Source organism: Engystomops pustulosus, chromosome 6, assembly GCF_040894005.1.
Source record: "Engystomops pustulosus chromosome 6, aEngPut4.maternal, whole genome shotgun sequence".
Taxonomy (NCBI): Eukaryota; Metazoa; Chordata; class Amphibia; order Anura; family Leptodactylidae; genus Engystomops; species Engystomops pustulosus.
In genome coordinates, this window is record NC_092416.1 from 30,174,270 (window position 1) to 30,192,310 (window position 18,041).

Consider the following 18,041-nt stretch of genomic DNA (forward strand, 5'->3'; position numbering starts at 1 on the left):
TTATTTAATAGTGTTGCATGCTCTATATTAATTTGGTCTGTTTTCAGGATGTGCACACTGTTGCACCATTTTTATCTTGGTGCAATTTCGATCTACACCGTGCAACACAATTGTGTCCGATTCAAGACATAAATGTGCCTCAAACTATGACTAAGCAATACCAAACCCCTTTAGGTGCACAGTTTTCTAAAATATTAAACAAAATGCAACCACGACACTACTGTGGTGCAAACACATATTGGGGCAAATTTACTTACCCGGCCCATTCGCGATCCAGCGGCGCGTTCTCTGCTCTGGATTCGGGTCCGGCCGGGATTTAAGAAGGTAGTTCCTCCGCCGTCCACCAGGTGGTGCTGCTGCGCTGAAAGTCATCTCATCGCGCCGGAATGCACCACCTCGGACCAGGTGAAGGTAAGCGGTCCCCAAGCGACACTTTTTCGGTTTTTAAATGCGGCGGTTTTTCCGAATACGTCGGGTTTTCGTTCGGCCACGCCCCCCGATTTCTGTCGCGCGCATGCCGGCGCCAATGCGCCACAATCCGATCGTGTGCGCCACAATCCCGGGGCAATTCAGGGGAAATCGGCGCAAATCGGAAATATTCGGGTAACACGTCGGGAAAACGCGAATCGGGCCCTTAGTAAATGACCCCCATTATATACAAAACAAAGCTCCAAAGACACAGTTTGAAACTTGAATAAAGTACTTCAATAAGTACCCGTGTTAGAAATGAAGACACACTTTTAAAAAAAAATATATACATACAGGCAGTCCCCGGGTTACATACAAGATAGGGACTGTAGGTTTGTTCTTAAGTTGAATTTGTATGTAAGTCGAAACTGTATATTTTATCATTGTAGTTCCCGACAATTTTTTTTTTTGCCCCAGTGACAATTGGAGTTTCAAATTTTTTTGCTGTAATAGGACCAAGAATTATCAATAAAGCTTCATTACAGACAATTTTCAGGTGATTATTGCAATCTGGGACTATTTTAAAGCATCCAGAGAGCTTCACCAGAGGTCACAGTGTGCAGAGGGGTCCGTCTGTAACTATGGGTTGTCTGTAAGTCGGGTGTCCTTAAGTAGGGGACCGCCTGTATATATATATTTTTCAACATAGCCCCCTTTTAGAAAGATAAACTTCTCCCAACGTTCCTGCCATTTTTTAACCCCTCCAAAAAATAGGATTTCTTGTTTGAGCTAATTTTTTTCCCGCAAGCCATTTCTTTATGTTAGGGAACAAGTGAAAGTCGCAAGGAGGAATACGTGGGATGCGGCAGCAATTCATAACGCAATTCATGCAGTTTGGCAGCGACAACTCTGGATGAATGTGCTGTTGCGTTATCATGGTGAAACAGCACCTTCTTTTTCGCCAAATGCGGCCGTGTCTCCTTCAATTTTTTGCCGAAGCGCTCCAATACCTCACTGTAGTATTGTCCAGTGATCGTTCTTCCTTTTCTACTAAATCCATGTGGATGTCGCTGTTCCCATCCCAAAAAAGCATCGCCATGACCTTTGTGGCCGATGGGACTGTCTTCGCCTTCTTTGGAGCAGATTCACCGGGAGAAATCCATTGTTTTGATTGCTGCTTAGTTTCTGGTATGTAATGATGATTCCAGGTTTCATCAACGGTGACAACTCGACGCAAAAACTCCTTTGGATCTCGCTTAAATTGCCCCAAACACTGCTTCGAAGTTAACAAGCATCTGCTTGTTATCCACCGCGAGCAATCGAGGCACCCATGGGGCCAACAATTTTTTCATCGCCAACTTATCTTGTAAAATATTAATTGCCGTTACATTCGCCCCACCTATGGCCTCTGCTACTTTGCGCACTTTCGTTCGTCGATCAGCGAGTATCGTGTCGTGGACTTTTTGAATTATTTCCTCGGTAACCACACCTGCTGGGCGTCCTGGTCGCTCCTCATCAAAAACAGATGTTCGCCCACGTTTAAATTCGTTGAACCAATATCTGTGGTCATAGAAGGCGAAGTGTCTCCATAAACAGCGTCCGACTTTGCTTTTATCTCCTCACATTTTTTCCTCATCCAAAAACAAAAAGCGAATTACCGCACGATACTGCTCTTTTTCCATCCTAGTGAATATCACGAAACATGTCTTACTCACATGGCCGCCAAATCCAAACTAACCAATCAATCAAGCACACGATGATAACACCAACTTCCCTCAGGAACGCCCTCTGTCATCAAACAGGGGTACTTATTGAACCACCCTCGTAATATAACTGGGCCATTGTGTTCACCCCATGAAGCTGCAACTGACTGTGCAACAACCAAACTGTTGCAGCAATAAATAGTCTTTATTACGATTAGACCAAACATAAAAGATTTAAATCCCATTTATTTAATGGAAACATAAAAAAGTAGCATAACTCCAATGTAGTCAAAAAAATTCTGTGGTTTATCAGCCATTTCAGCTGCACAATGGAACTTCCCCCTCCAGGCAGTGATATATGTGAATAAAACAAAGATAGCATGAGAAATAATCACCTCATTAATGATCATAAAATACAAATAAAGTGATACTGTGCATAAAAATACCAAGTCATATCTAACTACAATACACAAACATGAATGTGGGACAATAAACCACTAATAATTCAATAGACTACTGAACCAAGGAAATGTTTTGGTTTGGTGTATCTCGAGCTGTAGATGCTGTTTGCACCCATCTTTCCTATAAAGAAAGATATTTATTAGCTTTGGTTTATACCAGTTATTTATTGCAGTGTCCAGTGGATTTACTTGTAGGAATCTCATAGGATTTAATACTAAATTACTTCATGAGAGAACACAAGGGGCCACATATGTGCAAATGCAGGGTGCACCAGTTTCAGGATTTATGGCACCCGTTCTTCAAGAAGCTGGCGCTAGCTGAATTGCCCCGGCAGAGTGCAGCACACTTGGGGTGTGCAACATACTTCTGTCGGACTCTGCATGATAAACTCCCATTTATGTGCAGAAATTTGTGTTGCGTCGTGTATAGTGCAGCCGTGACACTAACTTGAGTCGTGTTCTTGAATACATGTGCAAGCACGAGAAAGAACGTGCAAAGTCTGACTGAAAACTGGCGCAGGGGCTTTAGTAAATGTGGCCCAAGGTGTCATGGGAGCTGTGGGCAACCTAAATTTGACTCAGCTTCAGGGCAGATACCGGAAGAAATTAGCCTCTGCTCACTTCACAGCTGCTGAGGAATATTTTTAACAAGCAGCTTCAGAACAAAAAATTCCATAACTCTGGAAAGAATATCGGCATCATTCTGTTTTAAAGGGAGGACTCACATGTGCCAATTTGGTAAAAATCATTCTAACATTGGAGTTACGCTCTAAGCACCATACTCCAATATGTGGCATGGGTGAGAAACATATGTCTCCTTGGAAATTTTTTTTTGTCCAATGAATCCTTAAATATGAGACCTCATTTTGAGGTATGTGCATTGTCTCCTATTAATTTATATGCCAGATATCTCCACTTTTTGAATCCTTTTAAAGTGAAATTGGGTGCCACACCTGAAGACTAGAGAGTGATACAGTGTCTACCAAAACCTTCAAAAGGCGTTAGCAAGACACTTTGAGTCATGCGATCAGTTCACCTCATGCCACTGGGCTTGTCATGGCATTAAGCAAGATGCCACAGTAGGAAAGTATGGATGGTTCTCCTCTTCGGTGATTAGATAAATCTCCGGCAATCATTGTATCCCAAGCAAAGTGGGACTAGACACATCTGCAAAGGCTTTCACAGAATTATAGTGTGGGGTGGTGTTATGTAAGGTAGCTCATGTCGCTCATGAACTATAAATAGTTGTTCCCTCAGTGCCAAAATTTCTCATAGTGAGGGTGATAGCAGAAGTGCACACAGCTTCTACACAGTCACAACTATTTCAGAAGATCCCGCTACTTGTAAATAGTGAGAAATATTAAATACGACACATAGAACAGTAAAACACTTCTCAAGTATATGCTCGGTGGTGTGACCTTTGCTATATTCTGCCTGTTGTTTGGATTATGATCACAAGAAGGTGGGGTGACAGTCACAATGCGGCATCTCCGTTATCACTAACAAATAGGCTCATCCAGCTCTGGGGCAGGTTATGAACTTCTGCATGAAGGGGTTAAGAAGTTTATAAGTAACTTTACTCTTAAGGAAAACCACAGTACAGGTGAGCAGCTCAGACAACTCGGCTTGCTATACCCTGAGCTCAAACACTACGTTTAGCCACCATGAGGTCCTGTCTTCTCCTGTGTGTCCTTCTCGTCTGGTTTCCTGGATCTCCAGCAAAAAAGATAGAGGTCAGTTTTACTTCAGGCATTAATAGTGTTTGGAATAACCGATGTATGTTATATATTCTATTAGAGTAATAATCCTAGTTGGATATTTAAGTCATGTATAAAGAAAATGCCCCATCTCTGAGACCTGCATCTATCTCCAGTCTGTGTTTACCTTGACGCTGGCACCAGGGATAATATGGACAGAGGGAGTTATAATTACTAAGGAATAGCCAAAATATTTGGCAGCAAATCTAAGCAGGTATTTTGTAACTTTATAGAGCAGTGCTGGCGATGCCAGAGGTGGCACTCAGAGACATCTCTATGGGCACCCGTGGCATCACCCCACCACAGACTCCGCCAGACAGGACTCAAGGCCTCTTGCAGTCCCAGGAAGCCCAGGACCCTAGAAGGAATCTACAATGATAATCCAAACTTCTTCTCCTTCTTTCTACTGTATTGGTGTCCTCAGGTGCCAATACAATTCAAACCTGTGACACAGCGCAGGAGCAATAAGTTACTGCTTAAATTGTGGCATTGGCACTTTGCGAAAAATACGCAGGTTTTGGTTGTAGTTTGGGCACTTGGGGCCACATTTATCACTTGTTTTTTCTGTTTTTTTTGCGCCTTTTCGTTTAGGCGCACCGTTTTTGCGCCCGTTTTGCGATTAAACGTCAAATTAGCCGCGCAGCTAAAATAACCACCTTTCCCTCATCTATCATTCAATTCCAGATGTTTTGCTGCGCCTAATGATATTCATCACGTGCGACTTTTGCATTTAGGCGCAAAAACGGGCGCAAAAACACTCCAGCCCGAAGGTGGCGTTATCTGAGAAGAAAGCACTGAGCCCCTTTGCAGAAGAGCTAATTTCTAGCAGCAGAGCTCAGCCAGACACTAGAACATATAATAGATACATTAGATACATTACAGACAGGAGCTGCAGACTATTTACAGTTCATCACCTTCTATTTACAAAATATTCTGCAAAACGCTGAGCTCACAGCAAGAGCAAGAGAAGTTTGCACAAGTTTGCAGAAGCTTGCAGAATTTTGCAGATACTACATACAAGTGTCCCCCATGTAATTCTGCACAGTGTCTGAGGGGGATATTGTGCAGAATTATAGGGGTGCAGCAGGAGACCAGCACTGGGGGATCCCCTCCAGGAGAAGCCCCTGCTGAGGAGGTCACTGGGTGCTGGGTGTCACACACCTGGGTGCTGCTGTGAGGGTTATCTTCATGCTGGGATGTGGGAGAAGCAGAGAGGAGCTTGTAGCAGGATGACATGTAAGTGCCTGAATCTAACATTGCGCCTAAACTGTGTTAAAGTAAAGTGATTAATAAGAGGCAGAAAATATACTTATCACAGATGGTTGTAGCTTGTGATAATTCTGGCAAAACAGTGCGCCCGAATTTAGGCGCAACTACTACACTTAGGCGCACAAAAGTGATAAATGTGGCCCTTGGTGTCTAAAAGGTTTGCCATCACTGCTATTGAGTATGTGTAGTGATCAAAGAACAACAGTAAGTTATTTATACAGACAAGATATTGAAGTAGTTATTCATATGAATGCGACATGTAATAACTAGAAGAGCTTGCCAACCGAGGAAAGGAAATACAGACGGTCCCCTACTTAAGAACACACGACTTACATACGACCCCTAGTTACAAACGGACCTCTGGATATTGGTAATTTATTGTACTTTAGTCCTAGGCTACAATGATCAGCTATAACAGTTATCACAGGCGTCTGTAATGAAGTTTAAGTGTTAATATTGATTCTTATGACAATCCAACAAAAAAGTTCTGGCTGGGATTACAATGATAAAATATACAGTTCTGACTTACATACAAATCCAACTTAAGAACAAACCTACAGACCCTATCTTGTATGTAACCCGGGGACTGCCTGTACAGGCAATCCCCAGGTTACGTACAAGATAAGGTCTGGAGGTTTGTTCTTAAAGGAAACCTACCATTTCAAATGGTAGGTGTAAGCTGTAAGTACCGTGCACCAGCTCAGGGTGAGCTGGTGCCGGTGCTTACTTTCGTTAGTGTTATTAACCGCTGTATTGCAGTTTTAACGCTTTTTAAAGTTTATAACAGAAGCTTCTATGGTAGGTTTCCTTTAAGTTGAATTTGTATGTAAGTCGAAACTGTATATTTTATAATTGTAGGTCCAGACAAAAAAAATTTCTGCCCCAGTGACAATTAGAGTTTAAACATTTTTTGCTGTAATGGGACCAAGGATTATCAATAAAGCTTCATTACAGACACCTTACAGCTGATCATTGCAGCCTGGGACTATAGTAACATCCAGAGAGCTTCACCAGAGGTCAGAGGGGTCTGTCTGTAACTATGGGTTGTCTGTAAGTTGGCTGTCCTTAAGTAGGGGACCTGCAAAGCGACCTACAAAGTTGTCTGTATCCATGGGATGCTGTAATAATGTACATGCAAAACAGGAGGGAAATTTTCTTTTACTTACACCTATAAAAGGAAAGGTGCAAGTCATCAAAAATGTTACATAGTAGCTCGAGGAAAATGTTTATATGGTTATTCTTATAGGTGGGCTTCCTGATAAAAGTGGTGTTAAAGTGATAGAAAAGATGTGTAATTAGAGAAGGAAGCCTTAGAAATATCCCCATAGACTTTGTGCAATAACGGGAGTAGGTAAGTAGTGCAGTAAGTAGGATATGGAGCTCCCTCGACAAACAGCAAGCTCAAGTGGGACATCTGGTGCACAAAAAATATATCACAGGCACAAAAAGAAAAATACTCAAAAGCCATTGGACTGTAAGAATGATCACAAAAAGCAACTAAATATTCTAGGAGAGGAGAAACAAATCCACTTAGGTTCCCTACATCGAAAAAACTGGTCCACAACAGATAAGGTATAAGTAGAAAGTGCAGTGTAGATAGCACTGGCCGGAGTACACAATACCGGATATATTATAGCCACGAGATCGCCATACATATTTTTTTATGTATAGCCGGGATATGTTCTATGTTATAAGGAGGTCATATGCAGTTATTCTTGTAGATGGAGGGAGGGATATAGTTTATGTCTATGTAGACAGGATGAGTTGTTACTTTACTTTAGAGTACAGATGACAAAGCAGTGTAAATGCAATATATACAGTATATATATACATACCTCCCAACTTTTAAGGGAGGGAAAGAGGGACAAGAGGGCGGCGATTTTTCCCATGTAAGCCACACCCACTTGCCACGCCCCTTGCCACACCCCTTATCAATTACAGAAATTCACTAATAATCTTTTCCTTCATATTTATATATTACGTTGGTAAATAACATAATTTTGGAATCACTGACCGTATGTTTACGGTTGTATCTCTATGGAGAGGGGCAGGAGCGAGCCACTTCTCCTCTCCCATGCACCAGTGCGCGCGACTGAATGCATCTTTGAATGCATCACCCCTTAAGGACGCAGCCACTTTACATCTTAAAGGGGTATTCTCATCTGGGCACTTAAATTAAGTTTCATTAATCTGCCATATATAAACATTTCTTCAATTGGATGTTATTAAAAAAAATGTTCCCGTGTGAAGATAATTTCTCATAAATGTAACCATGTTGTCCCTTAGAAACGAGATTGCTTCCTCGGATACGGCCACGTCTGATAGATTGAGTGCACAAAGAAACAAAAGGTTATTGTATATAAAATGTCCGGGAGTTACTACATGTCACACAGCCGTCCTGTGGTAATGATGGCTGAATCCTGGTGGTCCGGCAGGGTTCTATAGCGCAAGTCTGGCCACCGCTGCCAGAGTATGACGTGGTCGTATCCGAGGAAAGTATCTCGTTTCTAAGGGACAGAATAACTACATTTATGAGAAATTATCTTCACACAGGAACATTTTTTTTAATAACATCCAATTGAAGAAATGTTTACATATTGCAAATGAATTTAATTAAATGTAAATGCCCAGATGGGAATACCCCTTTAAGGCTCAGTCCCATTTTTTTGATTCTGACCTGCGTCTCTTTATATGGTTCTAACTTTTGAACACTGTTACTTATCAAAGCGATTCTGAGACAGTTTTTTTCCCCACATGTTGTACTTCATTTTAGTGGTAAATTTTGGCTGATAAGTTTTGCGTTTATTTACAAAAAAAAGAAAAAAATGATGAATTTTTAGAAAAATTTGCCATTTTCGAAATTTTAAATCACAGCGTTTTCAGGCAGATAGATTTACCACCTAAATAACTTGCAATAACATTTCCCATTTGTCTACTTTACATTTTCATCATTTTTGAAATGTTTGGATAATTTATTTTGATGTCACGCGGCTTACAAATCGAATAGCGATTTTCCGTATTTTCAGAATTGACTATTTTGGGGATAAATACTGTTTGAAATTTAATTTTACATATTTAGCATCAAAAACCCATTTTCAAATCTGCACCCCACAAACTATCAGAAACAGCATTTACAAAGATTGTTAACCCCATAGTAATTGAATCAAAATGGCGGTGAAATTTAAAATGGTCAAATTTTGTCGGTTATACGATCATTTAGCCCTAAAATTTACACATTTCCAAAAGATAAAAAGAGAAAACCCACCATACAATTTGCTCTACAATTTCTCCTGAGAGCAGCGACCCTCCACATGTGGACATTACTTGTGTTATGGGGGCACAGCGAGGCGCAGAAGGGAAGGAGCACCCTGCAGCTGCCAGGATTTTAGTTTTATGGTTGCCCCCTTTTGAAGGCTATAAAATTTTCGCTTTTCCGTTATTTGGGTCATGTGACGGCATTTTTTTGCGCGATGAGATGCTTTTTCCAGTGTTACCATTTTGGGGTTGGTATCACCTATTGTTGAAAATTTAGGAACTTTTTTTGAGGTCATGAGTAGAAAAGCATCAATTCTGTACTGGATTTTTTACTTTTTTTTTTTTTGGTGTTCACCGTATATCCTAATAATCCTGTTATCTTTATTCTATGGGTCGATATGATTACGGGGATACCAGACATGAATATTTTTTCTTATGTTTTACTAAATTTGCCAAATAAAACCCTAATGTGGGGAAAAATCTATCATTTTTGCATCGCCGTCTTCCAAGTGGCATAACATTGTTACGTTTTTGGCTACAGAGCTGGTTGATGTCTTGTTTTTTGCGGGACATGTTGTACTTTGCAACAGTATAATTCTGGAGTACATATGTTTTGTTGATCACTTTTTGTTGCATTTTTAGTAGGATATAATAGGTAAAAATCCTAATTTTTGGCGGGTTTTTAACGTTTTTTTTTTACGGCGTTCATCATATGGGTTCAATAGTTATTTAGTTTTATTCTATGGATTGTTACGGATGCGGTGATACTATATATGTGGGGTTTGTGTTATGATTTAGACTTTTTTGAGCGTTATATGTCTCTTTATATGTTTTGGGGCTTATGGGCATTTTTAGTGATTTCTAAAGTTATTTTTTATTGAAAAACATTTTTTTTACATTTTTTTACTTGATCCACCATGGGATCTCTGGGGCGCGGGGGGGGCGATCGTGGGGTAAAGACCCCAGAAGGCAGGTTAACTGCCGCGGTCGCGTTGACTGCGGCATTTAACGTGTTAAACGCCCGCGATCGGAGCCCACTCCGACCGTGGGTGTTAGCCGGGAATGTCAGCGGTAGATTACCGCTGAAATCCCGTGGCTAGCGATGCCGATTCGGCTCCTGTGCAGAGCTGAACCGGCATCGTCTCTGCGCAGTAGCTGTACTGCACTGAGCGCTATTCGCGGGAAGCTGCGCAGTACAGCTACGGCGCAGAGCGCTAAGGGGTTAAGTTGACCAAACTAATTATTCAGAGAAACTTTTTTAAAATGTGCCTACCTTCTTTGGCTGGCTGCCCGCAGTCCTCAGTCTGTCTGGCTCTGTGCCCACATCTTCTTCTGTATGCAGACACATGCTTTTTCAGGGGGGCGGGACCGAACTCGGACTGAGGGGAGGTGCTGGGCTGTGCTCACACACAGCCCCATCACAGAGCAGGCATATCCTCAGAGGAGGGGGCGGGGCCAAATTCGGACTGAGGGGAGGTGCTGGGCTGTGCTCACACACAGAGCCCCATCACAGCAGGCACATCGTAACATGGGGGGCGGGGCCAAACTCGGGATAGGGGCAGCCATCATGATGAGGGGGAGGTGTGACTCTGCCGAAGACCAGATCTGTCACAGCAGCAGGAAGATGCCTACCACGCCTCCTGGCTTCACTGCAGCCATTCAGAGAAGGAAGTAGGTGTCGAGGGGCGGAACACAGACGGAGGCGGGACATGGAGGCGGGACATGCCAAGCCAGAGCGGAACCCAGCGGGGAAATACGTGACAAATCATCAATTGAGCGGGGAGGCGGGACAGGGGTTAAAAAACGTGACAGTCCCGCTAAAAGCGGGACAGTTGGGAGCTATGTATATATATAACATGAATCAATACATTACAGACATGAAATATACAAATGTTACACTTAGAGCACTATCTGTATAGAATTTGGCTGTTATGATTTAATGGAGTACTTGTTGTTTTTTTAGGTTGGGAATTACATCTATATGTTGGAATCGGTGTTATCGTTGAAAGATTTCCTGCATTTAGATGGGAGGGACTTGGAAGTGGCAGCCGGTGAAGCCTGCAATGATCCGAAACTGCCAGAAGAATTTCATGAAGTGTGTGCGGAGGAAAATGCTCCAGACATCTTTATACAGCTCGGTAAGTACAATACATGACCATCAACTCCACATGATCCTCCAGGTTGGAAGTCGAAAGACTATGACTATACGGTATGTTGGCCATACAATATACAATACACAACAGGTCACCCAAGATAGGTTCCATAGGTTTGTTCTTAAAGGACACCTGTCATCAGGTCTGTGTCACTAGTCCTGTCACCTCTTCCTGTTGGAGCAGCTCACAAGGATCCCATCCCAGCCTTTATCTAGTTATTTTATACATTAATCATTGTAAAATCATCTATTCTTTATCATGTAAATGAGGCTGGTCACATGGTCAGAGGCAGTGATGTCAGCCCTGTTACCCCTCCCCTCTCCTCATGTCTGTGTGTAATGTATAGTAAAGCATGGCTAGTGTGTGTGCTGCATCTGCTGACATGCTGCATCCTCCTAATATACAGGTGAGAGACACAGACATCAGCTACACATGAATCTGACATGTTCTGCTGTAACATGGCTGCCTGGAGATGCTGTATCTCTCCTAAACACACACACACATGCACACACAGGCTGCAGGGGGCGTGGCCACCAGCACCAGGAAGCACATCATTATACAGCCTCACATCATTATACAGGCTGTCAGTCATGCACTGGGGGTGTGGCTGTGCCTCCCACTCATGAATAGAGTGGACAGCTTGAATATGCTAATGCTCCATTGGACATTTCACAGGTCATTTGCATACAGCTTTAGGACCTCATTGCTTAGGTTTACAGGCATGTAGAGGGACAATGAAGGGATAGAGGCAATGCTCTCTAATGGCAGTTTATGAAAATATATTTAGTTTAGGGGGTTATTTTGCATGACGGGTTCTCTATAAGTTAAATTTGTATGTAAGTCGAAACTGTATATTTTATAATTGTAGATCCAGACAAAAAAAAATTCTGCCCCTGTGACAATTGGCGTTTTAACATTTTTTGCTGTAATGGGACCAAGGATTATCAATAAAGCTTCATTACAGACACCTTAGAGTTGATCATTGCAGCCTGGGACTACAGTAAACCGGAGAGGTCACCAGAGGTCACAGGGGGCAGAGGGGTCTGTCTTTAACTAGGGGTCGTCTGTAAGTTTGGTGTCCTTAAGTAGGGGACTGCCTGTACAGTAAAACTGCTTTTCACGTGTACAAATGAAATACAGAGGAAACAGTTAGGGCATATCTCACAGGGTCAACCCTCATATATAATGTGCATTAAGACTTACCTAGTGCATTTCATAATATATAATGAAGGCTTATTTTATGGAGTCTACCCTTACGAATCATACAAAGTAACGACGTACCGTATGGGGCGAACCCTTGCCTGTAAGATATAGTAATCACTTTCCTCAGTGCTGACAATATCATTATGTACAGTAAATAAATGTCTTATAACGTCAGCATTTCCTTAGAACAGGGGTCGGGAACCTATGGCTCGCGAGCCAGATGTGGCTCTTTTGCAGTGGTTGGCATGTGTATGTGTGGCATGTTGCCATGCAGGACATCTCGCCCAGCAGTCTGGCCTCTTCCTTCTTCTGCGCATGCCTGAAAGCTGCATCTCTCATCATCAGGTGGGAAGAAGCCAGATCCAGGCAGCACATTAAAAAGAAGCCAGAGTGCTGGACAAGATGTGCTGCATCACAAGCTCCAATGTAAATTATCTAGTTTTCTATTTTACCATTGTTTTGGTCCAGTGGTGGCTTAGTACAGGGGGGGGGGGACGACGACACTCCTTGCTGTACTAATGACTGCTGGAGCCATTGTTCCGTCAGTGACCCTGTAAACATATTGTACGACTCTCGCAGAATTATATTTGAAAATATGTGGCACTTATGGCTCTCTCAGCCAAAAAGGTTTATGGATCAGATACGTTCTGTAGCTTTGTTCTTATATTGTATTTGTATGCAAGTTGGGACTAGTAGTCGACTTTAAGTTGTGTGTCCTTAAGTCGGGGACTGTCTGTAACGGCTTACCTCAGAGGGGAGTCTTAACAATATGTCCCTTTTTGTTTTTCTGTTTCCATTTTTATACCCCCCTCCTTCAAAAATTCTGAACTTTTTGTATTTTTACACCTATAAAGTTGTGTGTGGACAAATATTTTTTAACATTCAATGAAAAAAATTCAAAATGTGGTGAAATTTTAAAAAAACCGCATTTGTGACATTTTCTTGTGGGCTTCGTTAATATGGTTTTTAATCTGCGCCACAAGCTACACATCTCCTTTATTCTTTAGGTTGGTACAATCAAGGGGATGACAAATTTGTAAAGGTTTTTAATATGTATAAAAAAAAGTCTTCATTACAAAATAACTTTTTCATGCTTCAGTGTATGGAGCTATGTGAAGTTTCGTTTTTTGCGGGACAAAAGTGGCGTTTCAGACAGTATTTTCTGTTACCGGGTTAATTGCCAGTAATAAACATTATTATATTTTGATATATTGGGAATTTTAGGATGTGGCCATACCAAGCTTGTTTATGATTTTTATTGTTTATTTTTATATCAGTTCTAGGGAAAGAGGGGTTATTTAAAAGTTTAGGTTATTATTATTTTTTTATAATTTTTATTTATTTTTTACTATTTTTCAAACCCCCTAGGGCAGTGGTGGCGAACCTATGGCACGAGTGCCAGAGGCGGCACTCAGAGCCCTTTCTGTGGGTACCCGGGCCATCACCCGGCACACCAGACAGGATTCAAAGAATTTTCCTGAAGTTCCAAACAACTTAAAAGATGCTGCTTTCAGTCATATTTTGATACTTACTTCGCTACTTGGGAGTGTGGAAAGAGAGAGAATTAGACAGGGTTCAATTATTTTTGGAGGTCCTCCTGCTGGCCCCACGATTCTCTCTGTACAGAGGGAAACTGGAAAGAAGCTAAATTGATGAAAATTCTCCATCTTTCTACTGAGCTGCTGTCCTCAGGAGGCAAATATGATTTAAAGTTGAAGAACAGTGAGCAATAGGTTACTGCTTTAATTTTTGGTTGGCACCTCACGATAAATAAGCAGGGTTTTGGGTTGCAGTTTGGGCACTCGGCCTCTAAAAGGTTCGCCATCACTGCACTAGGGTATGGTTATCAGATCCAGTACAGTGTGGCAGTATATATGGATTTGGCAGATCATCGGTTACAATGTCCAACTGGCCAGCTTTCAATCAATACAATATTTTATAGGGTTAACCATTACATATGACGGATTTTATTAACATTTGCTCAACAAAATTTGGGTTTCTTGTAGTCTGAATGCAGAAGATAACAATTCATTAGTAATAGTGATTGGCAGGCTGACTCCATTTAAACTGCTCTATAGCCACTCCTAGGGGATAAGTGCCTAGTCACAGAGTACATGACATTGAAAAGTTCTATATAACATACCTTTATTTCTGTAAAACCTATTTTTTATACAAAAACTCTTTGGCAAAGTATGTACTATGCTCTGTGCGGAGTGCTAAAAATGAGTCTCCTGGTGACAGGTTCCCTTTAAGGGAAGGCACCTGAACTGATAGTGACAGATCCAATGCAAACAACCATTGGAGGAAGTGTTGGCCCAGATGTGGACAAATCGTGAGAGCTTTGCTCTGACAGCCAAAGTCCTGTTCTTGGAAGGACCAGGCTGTGTTTTTTTTGGATTGGCCGAAACGCCACCCCTTCAGCCTTTTCTGTCACCCTTCTTGAAATTTTGCTTTTACATTGACATCAGGGTCCTAGGAAGAAAGGACCGATAACTAGAGATGGGCGAATCGATTCTAAAGATTCTAACTTTGGTTAGAATTTCAGGAAAAATTTGCTTCGTCGCGAAGACAAAGTTTATGCTGATTCGCAGGAACGAAGTGTTTTTTCCCCCTCATTTTTCAGCTAAATGGGCGTGAGAACAACGTGTTACATGGGGCAGAGAACTCTGGGAGGGAGAAAGGAACACCCCCGATGACATCTGCAGACCTGTAAGCCAATCAGCGACCAGCAGGCTTATGTGATGTCACACAGCCCTATAAAACCAGCCATTTTACATCTCGCACTTGCTGTAGCCTGTAGCGTCCAGCTGCTGCTACTGTTCTGTGTAGTAACGATTCTTGCTGCAATCCCTGGTTGTTCTTTAAGGGGGATCTGTATACCCCAAATAGCAGTTCTATTTAGTGACAAAATCGAATAGGAAGAAATCTGTTTGATTTTCATGCACTGCAGTAGCGATTTCTTTATGCAGCTGCTGTAGTTAGTTGTGGGGTATCTGTATAACGCACATTGCAATACCTTTTGGGGGCTCTAGTTTACAGCCAGATTTACGTGTCAAATCTACATAGTTTATACAGTGATTTTTGCATAATTTACACTGTCAGTTGTGGGGTATCTGTGTAACGCACACTGCCACACCTTTTTGGGCTACAGTTTCTCTTCACCAGGAACTGGAATTGTCCGCCACCTCCACGCTATATCATAGTGCCACTCTGCAGGCTCCTGCTGCTACTGATGCCACCTTAACACTGATGCAGCAGCTGCTGCTGCTACTGTCGCCACCTCCACACTCTGTCATTGGACCACTCTGTTGCTTTCCATGTTGCTGCCACCTGTGGGCTCCTGCTGCTGCTGCCACCTCCACACTCTTGTCATTGTGCCACTTTGTGGCCTACCATGTTTCCGCCACCTCCATTATTTGTCATTGTGCCACTCTGCAGCCTACTCATGCTGCTGCCAATTGAACAATGTCTCCCTGGTACACCCTGTGATTTCCATAATGCTGTTTTCACCCTCCACCGTTCTATGACATTGCCAGTGTTTGGTTTTCCCCTTCATTTCATCTGCCAGAAGGATGAAAAGCTTCAGGATTGATAGCCGAAAGCAGGAGTGGATACAGAACACAGGGGACATGCAACTATCCCATTTACTGCTCATCTCTGGATCATATTTTGGATCAACTCCTGTTTGTTTCTGGCTTTAGCAATACTGATGGATTATTGGACGATTGAAAGAGGACACTGACGCGTGAAAATAAGGGCAAAATGATCAGTGACGTCAATGCAAAATTACTGCCGACATCCTCTGCATTCTTTGGGGGGGTTTCTACATGTATCCGCGTTTAACAGAACAGGTTCTGTAGTAATCTATGGAATCATCTGATGTCAGTGTAAAAAGAGTGCACTCTTTGATGTTATAGTGGGATCTTGGCCCTCAGCTCGGTCCTTTCGAGCTGGCACAGACGTTATTGTCAGGCTGCGTTCCCGCTTTGCTCATTTGGTGAAGTTGACCTATATAAGTGCACATGGAAGTGAAGAGTGAAGCGATTCTAAAAGCGGCGGCTGTCATGTGCGTGTCATACTAAAACACAGCATTGTTTGAAGACCAAACCACGCTCCCTATCTCCATATTTAAGCATGGCACAACGTTCTACGACACCCTACAGGCTCTCGGCAGCCAGGAAATGCCTGTTTTTTTTTATGTGATTCGTCATGATTCGTTTTGGACAGAATCAAATTTTTTCAAAAAATTCGGCGAATCGTGACGAACCGAATTTGAACAAATTCGCCCATCTCAACAAATAACCAGCAGAGATGCAACGTCAGGTTCAAGTCCGGGGTCAGCAACAGGAGGTCCAGGCAGGAGGGAACGGGAACACAGGCACACAGCAACAGGGAGGAACACAGGTAACACGGCAACACAGGACTCAGGAACGGGAACACACAGGAATACACTGGAACGCAGGAATACAGGAATACGCAGGAATACAGGAATACGCAGGAACACAGCAATACTCGCTAGGAAGCTTTCTCTAAGGCTAAGAGGCACAAAGATCCGGCAGGGAATGATGGGAAACAAAGGGTTATATACAAAACAGGAAATGACCAATACTAATCAGCTGTGCGCTGGCCCTTTAAATCTTGAGGCAGTGCCGCGCGCGCGCCCTAGGGAGCGGGGCCGCGCGCGAGACCTAGTCCGGACGGGAGCGGGAGCCAGGAGAGGTGAGTGCACCGGAGCAGGACCGGGGCAGCGGAGGGAGGCACGGGTGCACCCGCGATCCGCGACATGGATCGCGGGGGTGCCCGCAACGGAGGCACGGGTGCACCCGCGATCCGTGGTATGGATCGCGGGGGTGCCCGTGACAGTACCCCCCCCCTTCGGCCTCCCCCTCTTCTTCTTGGTCCCAAGAAACCTCTGGAGGAGAGTCCGATCAAAAATATTCTCTTCAGGCTCCCAGGATCTCTCCTCAGGCCCGAACCCCTTCCAATCTACAAGGAAGAACCGCTTACCCCTTACGAACTTCATGTCCAGAACCTCCTTGACTTCATATGCATCTGGAGAATCAGCCTCAGGAGCCGGAGGAGGGGATTGCTGGGTGAAGCGGTTCAAGACGACTGGCTTCAGGAGGGATACATGAAAGGAGTTCGGGATGCGCATAGATGGAGGAAGGCGGAGCTTGTATGCCACTTGATTAATGCACTTGATTACCTCAAAGGGGCCAAGGAACCGGGGCCCAAGTTTATAGCTGGGTATCTTAAGCCGGACGTATCTGGAGGATAGCCATACTTTGTCACCAGGAGAGAAGACAGGAGGAGCTCGACGTCTTTTATCAGCCTGGGTCTTGGTACGGTCTGAAGCTCGTAGAAGGGACTGGCGGGTCTGGTCCCAAGCAGCCTTGAGATCCTGCACCAGATCCTCCACCGCAGGGACAACAGAGGGAGTAGACAGCGGGAGAGGTGGGCGAGGAATACGTCCATAGACCACAAAGAACGGAGCCGAACCAGTAGATCCCGAGTCCAGAGAATTGTAAGAGAACTCAGCCCAAGGTAGAAGGTCAGTCCAATTGTCTTGACGGGCTGAGACGAAGTGGCGCAAGTAGCAGCCCAAAGTCTGGTTCACCCTCTCTACTTGACCATTCAACTGAGGGTGGTAAGCAGAAGAAAAGTCAAGGATGACCTGCAGTTGGTTACATAAAGAACGCCAGAATTTAGAGACAAACTGGACTCCTCGATCGGACACAATGTGAAGCGGAAGGCCATGCAGACGGAAGATATGTTTGAAGAACAAACTGGCAAGCTGTGGTGAAGACGGAAGACCTGGAAGGGGAACAAAAT

General features: G+C 43.3%; 2 protein-coding genes across 2 annotated transcripts in view; one reads left to right on the forward strand and one right to left on the reverse strand.

The window, feature by feature from the left end:
• The window catches only part of PHC2 (polyhomeotic homolog 2), a 149,462-nt gene that overhangs the window by 114,775 nt on the left and 16,646 nt on the right, over positions 1–18,041 (reverse strand). The window lies entirely within an intron of this gene.
• The window catches only part of LOC140134795 (guanylin-like), a 31,636-nt gene continuing 17,455 nt past the window's right edge, over positions 3,861–18,041 (forward strand). Inside the window, exons 1-2 of the mRNA XM_072155432.1 lie at positions 3,861–4,305; positions 10,817–10,991. Coding sequence (XP_072011533.1) covers positions 4,237–4,305; positions 10,817–10,991 — 244 coding nt within the window. The 5' untranslated portion in view covers positions 3,861–4,236. The remainder of the gene's footprint in view (positions 4,306–10,816; positions 10,992–18,041) is intronic.